A 13,358-nucleotide genomic window follows, 5' to 3' on the forward strand; every position below is an offset into this window, starting at 1 on the left:
ACCAAAAGCCTGTTCTCCTGCGAACATTCATCCATGTTTTCAATCATTTTAAACGCAGCCTGAGAATTATCCCAACACTTCATGCCTGAAGGTCACAGTTTACCCACCTTTTAATAAACCAAAGCAGATAATCCAGCTACCATCAACCTCGCTGCTGGGAGCCTGTGGCATTTTTATGTGAACAGCTGATGCGCTCAGTGCTACCAGCTCATACGGAGTTGACAGGTAGGCTGCTGGAGTTGACACCTGTCAACGTTTACAATAAGGTGCTGTTCGGTTTGAACGAGCCTTCAGCTGGTGCCAGATGTGAGTGCTGCTGGTAGATAAGTCGATGCTCCTGTTGCTTTCTCTCTCTCTTTTTTAATCACTTTCGGCGCACATAATGGCTCCAGCATGCCTTTAATCTATGGAACCAGCAGCTCTCCTGCAGTCAGCCTCGGAGGCACATGAGCAGGCAACAGTCGGCTGTCCTACCTGTGGAGCAGAACAAGTGTAGGTATATGTGCGCAACGACGAACACTCACCAACTGATTTCAGTGCGCTTCAGGCGAGGGGGGGCATAAGGGACCTCCAAGGAGTAAGAAGTTGGAATTAGCCGCCAGCCACCATCTTCCGCAGGGACGAAGAAGAGAATGTGCGCAGTGTCAAGGAGTCCGTCCGATACGACACACCACACCGCCTCATTCCAGATGACAGCGCCGGACCCGCGGCACGGTGGACTAAATGATGAGCGGTGACAGCACACGGACAGAGGAGCGCTTCACTGTGCGCTCAGCAGCGGAAACAAGAGGCGGGTCAAGACGCACGCGCTTAGGCCGGGAGATACAGGAAGAGAGGGGAACTCGGCCTTCAAAATAAGAGCAACAGCAAGCGTTAGAAAAAGTAGGCAAGATGACATAAACAGAGAGATTCATTGAATATATGGACTAAAAAAAAATAAAGCAGTACTTAGTTGTAATGTCAAGTAATTTTACAATGACAGCAAATCCGCTTTGTATTTAGTGGACGACAGTGACAGCCATAAAAAGTTAAAAACAAGCAGGAGGGATTTGGAAAGCTTGAAGAGTTTGACTAAATAAAATAGAAAATGTGAAAACAATCAATTAAAAATATGCAAATAGCATATAGATGATTTATTATTATTTTTATTATTGATAACAACAACAACAATAATAATAACATAAGTTAAAGGGCAGACATGTGCAGCTGAGTGTAAGGAGGTGCAAAGTGCAAACCAAAACACAAGTGTACAAGAATGGCAACCTTACATAATAACCTTTGTAAGCCTTTGGCTACTGTATCATTTTCTACTTACCAAATACATATTGACCGTTTTTTCTTCCTTAATTTTTGAAAACCCTTCATGACAAAATTATCGCAGATTTTTAATAATCATAAAATCAACACAAACCAATTATCGTGATCAAAACAAATTCTACCTCTTAATATTATTGATTTTGCCTTCTGTAATCTGTTTTCTACAGTCATTGATCGGAATAGCTTTATTTTATTTTGAAGGTAATTTGCTACAGTTTCCGTTGTTACTTTTCTTTTCTGGGCTTAGTCTTGTGGCTCAAAGGTTTGTACCATTGTTTTATGAGTGAGGGGTGCGCCTTTTTTATACGTTCAGATGATCAGAAGCAGTATCGCTTGTTTACATGCCCTTTGACTAAATCAGATAAGTCCACCATATGTCTTTAGTCCTAAATACCACAAATATTTCAATCCTTCCTACTGCAGAGATTGCAGTGAGACTGCAATATGCATGCCAAGGCTGTTTAAGGCTTCCACCTTAAAACATTAAGAGAAGAGCGATGCTGTAACAGCAAAGCGCTTTCTGAGGTTGTTTTAGTCAATAGGCAATTTTACACTCTAAATACTTTGTTCAGTGGACCTCTTATTATAGCATCAAATGACATCTAGAACAAGTCTAATGACAGGACACGGAATGTTTGGAAAAACATCGGATTGATTATAGTCATGATTTTATGTATCAAAGGGTTTGATTTGAACATCATTTTATCTGGTAGAGAAAGCAAGTGTGAAGAGGCGGAAAATAGATCCTTGCACCGTAACAAATTACTCACAGCTGAACACCTTCACCGCGTCCCTGAAGGTCAGGCACACAAACAGATGGAGGTTTGCACCCTACTGCTTTAAACTCACCTTCAGTTTTTTTTTTTTAAATTTACTTTTACTTTTTCTTTTCTTTTTTTATTTGTGCTGTAAGGTGTAATAAATCAAATAAACATGTATTTAACATTTCTTTACCACAAAGACATTAAATGTTAAGGTATTTAAAGGAACACTATAAAATGATCACTAGAATTAAAATATCAATAAAATGGATGACGACACAACACCCTATGGTTTTAGAGAACACACTAAAACTATAGAGTGTTCTCTAAACTATAGCGTATCTCATTAAAACAGATACGCTATACAACATAACAGGAAACATGTTTTTCATATAATAAAATCATTGTTAATAATAATGATAATACTATTTAATATTGTCTTTCTGTTTTTTTAATGACTTGACCATAGTTCACTGAGAAATTTAGTAGGGAATTCTAAGAAAACGTGATGTACGTTTTGGCTTAGGTGTTTGAAGGCCTGTAAAAGAAGGGCGTTTTCGCTATTGCGCATTAGCACATAATTGGCCACCTTTCTGGAGGGACAACTCACGGATCCAATCACAATAGGTTTTGGATGGCCAAAAGCCAAATATCTGGTTACTAACAGTAACGCCCCAGAGAAAACTGTCATGCGCGCAGTTTTACCCAATTTAGCCAAGCAGTGCCGGAAGTACAGTCGATTAGGTGTCAAAGTAAAACAGAGCAGCCACAGTTTTAACAGCAACAGAACGTTCCGCGGATTATTTGTATTTCATATGAGGGTGTAAACTAATGCAAACATGTATGATTAACTGAAATATTTGTGTTTTAAGCTATGGATTATACCTGAATTATGTACGTGCAGACAAAGAAGTTTTTAATTTGAAGACCTCGTGCGGACGTCTGTCACTGTGTTCCGTGTAATTAACCTGACTCCATTGTTTTGCGTCAGTTTCTTCCTGAACTTTTCGAGCTTTGAGGACTTTTACCGAGACTTTTACGGAATTAAAACATCATGGGTGCTTGTTTGGCTCTGGGTTCACTCGGAAGTTGTGTAAGTATACATTTGCCGGTTGTCGTGTTGGCAAATGAAATACGTAGTAGTTTTTAAACGTCTTTATTTCTTTGTTTTTATCTAATTCTTTTGCCTTGCTTTACTAGACAGGCCGACATTAGGCAAGGGAAATGACACACCTTCAAGTGAAACTACTAAAATTAGATTAGTTTCCTTTAGCCTACTGACAAACTCAACACTACACATGTCCTGTGACATTTACTTTGATCTTATACTTTCTTTAATGTTCTAAAGAAATCGGTGCTGGATAGTTGAATTCGAGGGATGTCGGAATTATCAACTTTCTGAAGCGTTTTAGCAGATAAAGTGAGTAACTTGCTTTAGTGTTTTAGAGTGACGATGAATGGTGAGTTTAGACAGGTGGAGAAAGGTTTGCGGCTACGACCCACATCATTTCAGTCAGTACATCGGTAGACGACGTTGCTAGCTGTCCAAGATGGAGTTTCCGGAGTTTCCCCAGATATAAAGTCACGTGCCACATTAAAAAACACAGCATCACTGTTTGTGCTGTTCATGTGCAAGTGATGATCTAGTTTTTGAGACTTCTGACACAACATATTGTGATGTAAACAAACGTTTTTAATGACTTGTTCAAACTGAAATCAAACGTAAGTGAAGACGTCATTCAGTGGGAACTGATTAGATTACTCCTCGGCAATTTGAAGATTGTGATCTGTGTTTCAAAGTATATACAAAACCTCCAAGACAACGTAATTTTGAGTTTTTCAAGCACTACTTTAACATTTTATTTGTTTATTTTAACTGCCATATTCAAATATCGGATCCAGGGTCGGTAGCTAACACTAAATCCTGTCACAGGTTGGAACATTTAAAGTATGAGAAATGGTTCTGCAAGGAAAATGTAGCGAACGAATGTCCTAAAACAAAATCCAAGCTCGCAGCTTTTGAACTTTTGACTTTTTAACACACTCGGATGACGTCACTTCCTCATCGCCGTGTCATCTAAAGTAACAGTGGTGTGTTTTGGGCGCAGGAATACGTTGTGATGTGGTGGACCATAGATCACGTCAACCAAAACCGAAACTTTTTTTTCTCATTCTGATGACCACATTTGCCAAGAAGAGGAAATCGTTCATGCTGTTAAGGACAGAGTCTGAGATTTATTGCAGTTTGAAAGTGAGAAATATACAGTGTGAAATATAGTACAGTATTCTGATTCCAAGAAGCCAGACATTGCTTTTTCACTCTCTTTGTTAGTCCAATTGTTGTACCTGTTTATTTAATGGGGAGTGTTTGTTTTTTTTTTTTGCTTGTTTGTTTTGCTTATTTTTTGTTTGTTGACACAGTAACGCTGACCTAAAAATTATTCAAGCATAAAAAGGCACCTTAGTCAGAGAGTTGAACCATTTTGTGTCTACACATAACAGATACATTAGCAAAGTAAACAACTGCCGATTCCTGGTGTTCCTGGATAAAAACAGAACACACTACCAGTCATGGATTGGCCTCCGCAGAGCTCAGACCTCAACATTAGTGAAGCAGCAGCAGTGGGATCATCCTGACAGGAAACAAAGTAAAAGGCTGGTAACATCCAAAGAAGAGCTTTCAATGACCTTCAGTAAGCCTGGAGAACTATTCCTGCAGATGAAGGAAATGACAAGAAAGCCTGCCTAAGAGTGAGGAGGTTGTGTTAAAGAATGAAGGTGGTCATACCAAATACTGCCGTTCAAGCGGTTTCTCTCTAAACGTGGCACTAAATCCACCTTCTGGAAGAGATTCTAGGTGTGCTGAAGTTTGCCATTCACCTTTTCTCATGTTGTACAGTAAAACCAAAATATTTAATTAGCTGACATGCATGGTAATCACAACAGGTTTCTTCTGGCAGTCTTGGAGAAACTTCACGATTGGGTTTGATACATGTGTCACTGACTTGGTCAGCTGTTCAGTTCATGCTGTTTGTTGCCAGCACTCTGTGGCACAGGCCCGGCTCAGCCGTAGAAACCGAATGCTTTTCAGCGTAGCTGCAGTGTTTACACCCTGGGCTCGTGTCCTCTGGAGCATGCTTATATTTAGTGAAGGATGGCTGCTCTCAGCTACAGTCTCCGCCTCGGTGCTTCATACACCTCTCAGCAGCAAGTGCGTGAATCATGCAAAAGTCCTGTGTGATCCAGTTTGCAGCGCCGGATCAGAAACAGACAGGAGGAGAGATTTGTTATGGTGGCATCTCTAATCACAGACTTGATTAGTACCACAGGAAGGAAAGAATGGCTTGTCATTGCTCTCCTGAAAACATGCAGAAGAAAGAGAAAGATGGTTGCCCCTGACAGCAGCAGCAGTATCTTTTTGTTGTTGTTGTTTTTGTTTCCCCCCCCTCCTAACCACAGTGTTTGCAAGCCATGCATGCATTATCCTGATTATCCTACACCCCCCGAGTCCTATCCCTGAGTTGCATAAAATATGAAGCTGTCCTGATATTTCTCTCTTTCGTCCTTCTCCAGGCATCCTGTTTGTGCGGCTCGGCCTCCTGCCTGCTGTCATCATGTTGCCCTTCCACATACAACTCCACCATCAGCCGGCTGGCCTTCTCCTTCCTGCTGCTGCTGGGCACGCTGGTGTCCATCATCATGATTCTGCCAGGCATGGAGGAAAATCTTAAAAAGGTTGAATGAGATTTAATGGCTATGAACACAGTTTATTAACCGCTGTAATCCATCAACACAGATATTTCAAAGTGACCTAACTGGATGTTTGAATTGGGTTATTTTATCCCAGAGCTTCCTGATAAATCTAGACGAATCAGTTGTACCCCACCGTTGCCCTTTCACCCTTTAATTTCCTATTTGCGTTCACGTCAGATTCCAGGGTTCTGCGTCGGCGGTTCGAGCATATTTGGGACAGAGAACAAGGTGAACTGTGACATCATCGTAGGCTACAAGTCTGTGTACCGCATGTGCTTTGCCATGGCCTGCTTCTTCTTCCTCTTCTCCATCATCATGATCCGAGTGCGCAGCAGCAAGGATCCCCGAGCAGCCATCCAGAACGGGTTAGTGCTGCAGCTTTGTTTTCTCTGCTCCACGTTGCCACAGCATGCTGCACTCTGGTGGCCAAACGTGGACACTGCACCTTTTAAGAATGCGTTTACACAAACACTGATAAACCGGTTTGCTGTGTGTACATAGATGGAATAACATTGATTTTTTTTTTTCCCCTCAGTTTCTGGTTCTTCAAGTTTCTGGTGCTGGTTGGTATAACTGTGGGAGCGTTCTTCATTCCAGATGGAGACTTTAATACAGGTATGGTTTTAGCCACAGTGAGGACAGTTCTGATAAAATTAGAGCTTGAATCTTAATGTCCGTAGTTAAACTTTTTGAAATTCTGTGAAAATGGAAACTTAAAGTGGGGACTTATATTAGTATTCAGTTACATACCATTGTATTGTTTAGTGTATTAGTCCATAACTGATGTAGACTATGATATTCAGTAGTATCTACATTTTTTTTTTGGGTATGTCTAAAACTTGGTATGAACCCAATAGTCTTGGCATAAATTTCCCACAATGCTATGCAGCATTGACAGATTCCTGGACAGCGACAAGAGAAGAGAGCTGAGCTCTAATGTCAGTAACTCATAAAATTAAGTCTTTCAGTATAAAAGTTTTAGCTTTGTTGTGATGGATCTTTCAGAGTTGTTTATCAGTACAGGGCTTATCTCACATGAATTTGCATTACCATGGAAACGTGTCTTATCTGTTAGACCTGATCAGATTTTAATGACGATGCTCCTGATCCAGATTCATGTTGTTGTAAACAAATGTCTGTAACACCACACAGAGAGCAAACTTGTGAAAACTTAACCGATCTCATTCTGTCTGCTACAAGTGTGGTATTACTTCGGCATGGTGGGCTCCTTCATCTTCATCATCATCCAGCTCATCCTACTGATTGACTTTGCCCATTCCTGGAACCAGTCCTGGCTCGAGAAGGCAGAGGAAGGAAACACCAAGTGCTGGTTTGCAGGTATAATACTACCAGATCTTCAATTGATAGTTCTGTGGAGAAGCTGGAGTATCCCAGATAAGGGATAGTACGGGATATTATGTAAGATTAGGCTATGTATATACTACATGTACTACTTTTTTTTCCTTAATCATTATACAGATAATTTATCTGCATAAAAGCCACTGAACTAACTTTGAGGTTGTGCTGTAAAAGTCTAGGATTTTGATCAAGAAGCTGATACTTCAGTGAGTCAGTGTTACTATACGACCCAGCGACGTGTCACTTTAAAATGATTGTCTCTGATTCTGTTCTTGTGTTGTCCCCACAGCTCTCCTCTCCGTCACCTTCATCAACTACGCTTTGGCGTTTACAGCCGTTGTGCTCTTCTATATCTTTTACACCCAACTTGACGACTGCACAGAGCACAAAGTCTTCATCAGCCTCAACCTCATATTCTGCATCATTGTGTCCATTGTGTCCATTCTGCCCAAAGTCCAGGTGATGTAGAATCTTGAGGAGATAGACGTTAAGAGACTTCTATAATTTACAGAAAAAGCTGCTGCCACATTAATGTGGTGGCCCTGAGAGGTCAGACGGATTGGAACTTAAGAAAAAACTTGCAAAACACGACGGCAGTGATTCTGGGGTCGCAATAACACCACGGACCAGCTGCAGGAATCACAGAAAGGATTGCACTGAGATACACTTAGAAGAAACTGAGGGTTCATCAGTGTTGTAGGGAGAAAAAGATGCAAGTTTTAAACACATGATTCATATAACACCGTAGATACATTTGCTATTAGCTTGTCACTTCCACAGCTGTTCTGTCATGTTACTGTCTCCCCGGAAACGTTGAACACAGAAACGCTGTTGTGTTTTGTAATTTTTTTTTTGTAGCTTTTGCATCATTTTTTCTCTCTTTCCAGTGTGTTTTATTCAATTCCATTGTGTTTTGTGTGCTTTTGGAGCGCTTTTCTGTTCGCGGTGCATTTGTCTGCCGCTCACTGTGCCGTAGCAAAGAAAGTGAGAAAGAAATCACTGAAAAGACTTTTCTCATGAGAAAAGATCAGTAATCAGGTGACTAATTCAGGCTATTACAGCTGTCCAGTGTAATGTTAAATTAAACTTGTTTGAGTTCACTTCTAACTTCAGTTACTTGCACTTGATGTGATTTTATTTGATAATCAGGTTTGTGTTAATGATAAAATGATGGCTGGTACTATGATGGTGCTTCACTCAAACTGCATTTTTACAAAAACAATATTCACTAACTATTGCTAACTGCTTTGTACACACTCACTCAGATGGATGTAGCAGGGGCAAGCTCAGTATCTTGTCCAAAGACACAGACATGCAGACTGCAGGAGCAGGGCCACACCGCTGACCTTTTGATTAACAGACGCTGCCTTCTTTTCTAACGTTTGGCTTTCTCCACGTCTCCACAGGAGGCACAGCCCACCTCAGGTCTGCTTCAGGCCTCCCTCATCTCCCTTTACACCATGTATGTCACATGGTCAGCCATGTCCAACAACCCCAGTAAGTCCAATAATTGAGCCACTGTATGGCTGCAGTGTATTCAAAGCTAAAGAAAACAAGTACACATGTTTTTCGAGCTACATGCTGTTGTGGTCTTAATGGAGACAATTCTCATCACTAACTGTTAGTGCTCACCCGAATTCCTGCTTTCCCACCTCAGACCGGAAGTGTAACCCCAGCCTGTTGAGCTTGGTCCAATCCAGCAGCCCAACTCCAGCACCAGGACCCACCTCAGCCCCCGGCACCACCCAGTGGTGGGATGCGCAAGGCATCGTGGGATTGATCATTTTCCTGTTCTGCACTCTTTACGCCAGGTATTTTACTGCTGCTGCTGAAAGAAAAGAAGTGTTTGATGTATTATCAAGCTCTGTCTGTCAGTGGGGTCATAAAATATCAAAAATACTTCAGATTGAAGCAAATCAACATGGTTACACACACGATTGTGTTGATTAAGCAGTGGAAGTGTAAAAAAAGGAACCCTGTTGTTCATCCAAATGACTATACTGGATTCTTGTAGTACATAAATGCTACTAGTTTTTAGAAAAGGACAATAATGGAAGCATAGAGGATGTTTAAGTTGTGCTGCTGTTGATAGAGATGTTCAAGCAAGGTCATTGAGTCAGTGCAGGAAGAGAGATGAGCAGTAGCATTAAAGAGGATTCAGACTCTCAGAATGTAAAACTTTACGTAAGCCAGCAGATTTTACCAGCAATTTGGACTAAAACTGATTAGTCAAGTACTCGCAGTGTGTTCATATTTACTTATCAGACAGGTTCAGTGTTGTAAGCCCCAACCACCAAATTTCAGAAAGTATCACCTCCATGAAGAGAAAACTTTTACGGGGTTAAAAGTTCATGTGACAACTGAGAGAGAGACAACTGCAGGATACATTTCTTCTTCGGTAGATACAAAAAGACCCATCAAACATGCTGGTGAATAATGGAGTGGCCAAAAATAGAATTATTTGTTTGCATTTGGCATTGAATTGTTGCTGTAAAAAACTCCACACAGAGAAACGTAGAAAAACAATACATAAAAATCTAAATATTCACTTAGTTCATAATGGAAACCAGTTCAAAACCAGTTCGTCTGCATCCACAATAAGAAGCTGCTGAAATTTGCTGCTGTCTGTGAAAAGTGAGTTTTTCATGCTGTTCCCCATCACAGCATCCGCTCGTCCAACAATGCTCAAGTGAACAGACTGATGCAGACTGAGGAAGGTCAGGGTCTGACCGCCAGCGAAGAGACCCCCGCGGGGGAGGACGGAGTCCGACGGGCTGTGGACAATGAGGAAGATGGAGTGACCTACAGCTACTCCTTCTTCCACTTCAGTCTCTTTCTGGCCTCGCTCTACATTATGATGACGCTCACAAACTGGTACAAGTAAGTATGTCCTGTTTGCTGCCACTACACCTTAAAGAGGTTCGCTTCTCTCCCAGTGCTGACTGTCTCTTGTGATTCTCTAGGCCTGACACTGACACCCACGCCATGCAGACCAGCATGCCAGCCGTCTGGGTGAAGATCAGCTCCAGCTGGATCGGCTTGGGCCTCTATCTCTGGACTCTGGTGGCTCCGCTGGTGCTCCCTGACAGGGATTTCAGCTAAAAGCCGCCATCTGCACTTATGCCATTTGTACCTTAAGTAAAGAAAGCTTTTGCTTAAACTTGTTCTGCTTGGATGTTGTACAGAAACAGAGCTTAAGAGCTTTAATCACATTCCAGTTTGTCACCTCAGGTAATTTTTCCTCATTCTCCACTGTTGCAAATATAATTGAAAGCACTATATGCCTTTTATAGGTCATTACCAAATGAATGCTGATTTCTATGGGGAATGGTGTTTCACTACATTTACATCATACTTTTTTTAATCATTGACTCTGTTTCAGTTTGATGGGAACATGTTTAGGTTTCTAAGATGTATTTGAGTTACCCTTTGTTTTTTTTCACACTTTTGTCCACTTCACATATTGTGCCTTTTAAATGTTTTGCACACATTTGATATCTGTAAAAGTCTTTTGACATGTAGCTTTCACTAAAGTTGCTTCCTCAACTGGCTGATTTGTTTGTTTTTTTTCTCAATATAAGTAATAAAGCTGACATTCTTTTAAACCTGTATGCAGTAATATTACTGTCCTGCAGATGGTACTGTTCTCCCTTTAACTCCAGCATGATTAGCAACATTGTTTGATTTTAATTATTGCAAAGTCTATAAAGATGTGTTGTACTTTTATATATAGACTTTTTCAAATTTATTTATTAGGCTTCAAACACTTTATGCTGCCTGCTGAACTCTGGCAGACATTTCCAAATGCTTCACTGTTCGCTCTCCATTGATCACATGGTGCTGTGACGATGTTATTCACTGTGTTCCTTCTATGCGGAATTCTCTTGTCCAGCACAAACACAACCATTTGGCAAGTAGTGGTGGGGGAATGTGCTTTTTCCCATCACAAGATCAGCCTGAACAAGCTGCTTACACACAACTGTTTATTCAAGCTATCTTTTGGGGATGAGCAGCAAGTGACTGGCCTATAAAGTTTAGCCTGGAGACTGAACAGCAAATTTTCTCTTCAATGTTCTCATGACATTTTTGAATATTTTTCCAACCACACAAAAATAAGATTTTCTTGCACTCTGGGTTACTGACAACCTACCTCCTTTCCCCCCCCGCTACATACACTCACTGTCCTACCTCTCTCCTGACCTCTTCCCCACATACTGACAAGGTTTGGAACCAAAATTTTCAAATATGGATTCATCACGCCATAAGATCTGTTGCCACTGATTATCAATCCAGTTCTTATGAAAACAAATTTGAGCAAACTGCACCATTCTTTAGCAGGTTAAGTTTTTAATAGTTACATAATACCAAAACACATATGTAAACAACATTTATTTAGGGCAAAACAAATTGATATTTTAAACTCTTAGCATAATTTGTTAAAAAAAAAAAAAAATCACAACATGACACAATAACATTAAGCCAGTGTTCCCATAAGGCTGACAGGTACAGCTTTGTGGACATAGGTCACTAAACGGGTTAATTTGCTGCAATGACTGGTTATGGGAGTAATCTGGCGCTAGTACAGTTTGCACACATTAAAAACCACAAAATGCAGAATTTCTGGTCAAAGTTGTGATTTTGTGAATTGACCCATATTGATGTGGGTGACTGCCACTGCATCCCAAGCTCAGCTATGAGCAGCAGGCCAACCTAATGCTGTTATATAATGCAGAATGAGGCGCTGATCAGTTGCATAAGCCAGTTATAGGATCATGCTGTCATTGGGGACTCGCTGCTCTCCTCTCCCAATAGTCCTTTGGTATTCTCAGCATTTCCCTAGGAGACCCTTCTCATCATCGTCATCACCATTGTCAACAGTGACTGCACCTCTAGTCATTGGAGGGTTTGAAGAACCTGGCAACCCATGTGGAAATAAACAAAAAGTACCGCCCTGGAGCCCTGTGACATATTTTAATAGGCAGCCCCAGCAGTCTTCATTACACTCATGTAGGACTTTCATCACAGATCCAAGCATGTGAGGACTAAACATCAAGATAAAGGAAGCCAAAATCCTGGAGTAAAAACATATTTAAAAGTTTCACATATTAAATTTCAGTATTCAAATCATCGATCAATCCTTATCAGGGTCGCGGGGGGCGCTGGAACCTATCCCAGCCTTCATAGGGCGAGAGGCAGGGTACACCCTGGACAGGTCGCCAGTCTGTCGCAGGGCCAACACACAGGGACAAGCAACCATTCGCACTCACATTCACACCTAGTGGCAATTTGGATTATCCAATTAATCTATCCCCACAAACTGCATGTCTTTGGACCGTGGGAGGAAGCCGGAGTACCCGGAGGGAACCCACGCAAACACGGGGAGAACATGCAAACTCCACACAGAAAGACCCCGGCCTGATGGTGGAATTGAACTCAGGACCTTCTTGCTGTGCGGCAACAGTGCTAACCACCGTGCCGCGTATTCAAATCAATAAAGTCAAATATGTTTTTGCATAATTAATGACTGCATCTCTCCTGCTAATGAGACTGCATTAAGAATGAGATCATTCTGCTGTCAACCCGTTTCAGCGATTCATTCTCTAAATCTTATTTTGTCATTTCACTATTTTGTTTTATTTTGCGCTGTAAATGCAGTGCGAGCCACTCAAAACGGAAAAAGTCCACATTCTTTGATTTAAGAAAACACAATGACGAATATAATATTCATGCCACAAATACAAATATATATATATATATAAAACTCTCACGCGTCAGGAAAGAAATTAAGTAGTTTAACATGAACGTAGTTTGTTTGTCTAATGTTGTTGGGCTGTAACATTACTGTAAGGTGACGGGTCTCCTGGTGACGGGTCTCCTGGTAGCGCGCCTAGGTTTGTGTCTCGCGCTCCAGCGGTGGCATGACGTAGCCTTCAGTTAAGCTCGTCTTAATAATAAGCACGCAAAACGGAAATTAAGCGACTAGACCACCAGAATAACTGCACAGAAACGTCACCACGTTCGGATTTTATTGCTATTTATTAGCAAAACCTGTTTTACGGGTCCACGTATACTTCTTAATAAGTTACAAATGATTATGTGTTGAGGTGACTGGTGTTGCCTTAATTTTTGCTTCACTTCAGAAATATTATTACTGAAGGCTATTGAAGC

At 41.1% G+C, this 13,358-nt stretch overlaps 2 protein-coding genes across 3 annotated transcripts in view; one reads left to right on the forward strand and one right to left on the reverse strand.

The window, feature by feature from the left end:
* The window catches only part of pkib (protein kinase (cAMP-dependent, catalytic) inhibitor beta), a 28,262-nt gene extending 27,504 nt beyond the window's left edge, over positions 1-758 (reverse strand). Inside the window, exon 1 of the mRNA XM_085149853.1 lies at positions 525-758. The gene's annotated coding sequence lies outside the window, so the exon portion shown is untranslated. The remainder of the gene's footprint in view (positions 1-524) is intronic.
* A 35-nt stretch (positions 759-793) lies between these two features.
* Positions 794-10,795, forward strand: serinc2 (serine incorporator 2). Of its 2 annotated transcripts, none has more exons than XM_085149852.1 (10): positions 794-882; positions 5,652-5,813; positions 6,009-6,196; positions 6,367-6,446; positions 7,032-7,169; positions 7,480-7,649; positions 8,597-8,687; positions 8,848-9,001; positions 9,855-10,070; positions 10,154-10,795. In XM_085149852.1, exons 2-10 carry the CDS (start codon positions 5,778-5,780, stop codon positions 10,290-10,292), a joined length of 1,212 nt encoding a protein of 403 aa, XP_085005978.1. In that variant the 5' UTR covers positions 794-882; positions 5,652-5,777; the 3' UTR covers positions 10,293-10,795. The 2 variants fall into 2 exon arrangements, with proteins under 2 accessions (XP_085005978.1, XP_085005977.1); XM_085149851.1 differs by lacking the exon at positions 794-882 and adding an exon at positions 2,576-3,171.
* The last annotated feature ends 2,563 nt before the right edge of the window (positions 10,796-13,358 follow it).

This window comes from Neolamprologus multifasciatus, chromosome 22, assembly GCF_963576455.1.
Source record: "Neolamprologus multifasciatus chromosome 22, fNeoMul1.2, whole genome shotgun sequence".
Lineage (NCBI taxonomy): Eukaryota > Metazoa > Chordata > Actinopteri > Cichliformes > Cichlidae > Neolamprologus > Neolamprologus multifasciatus.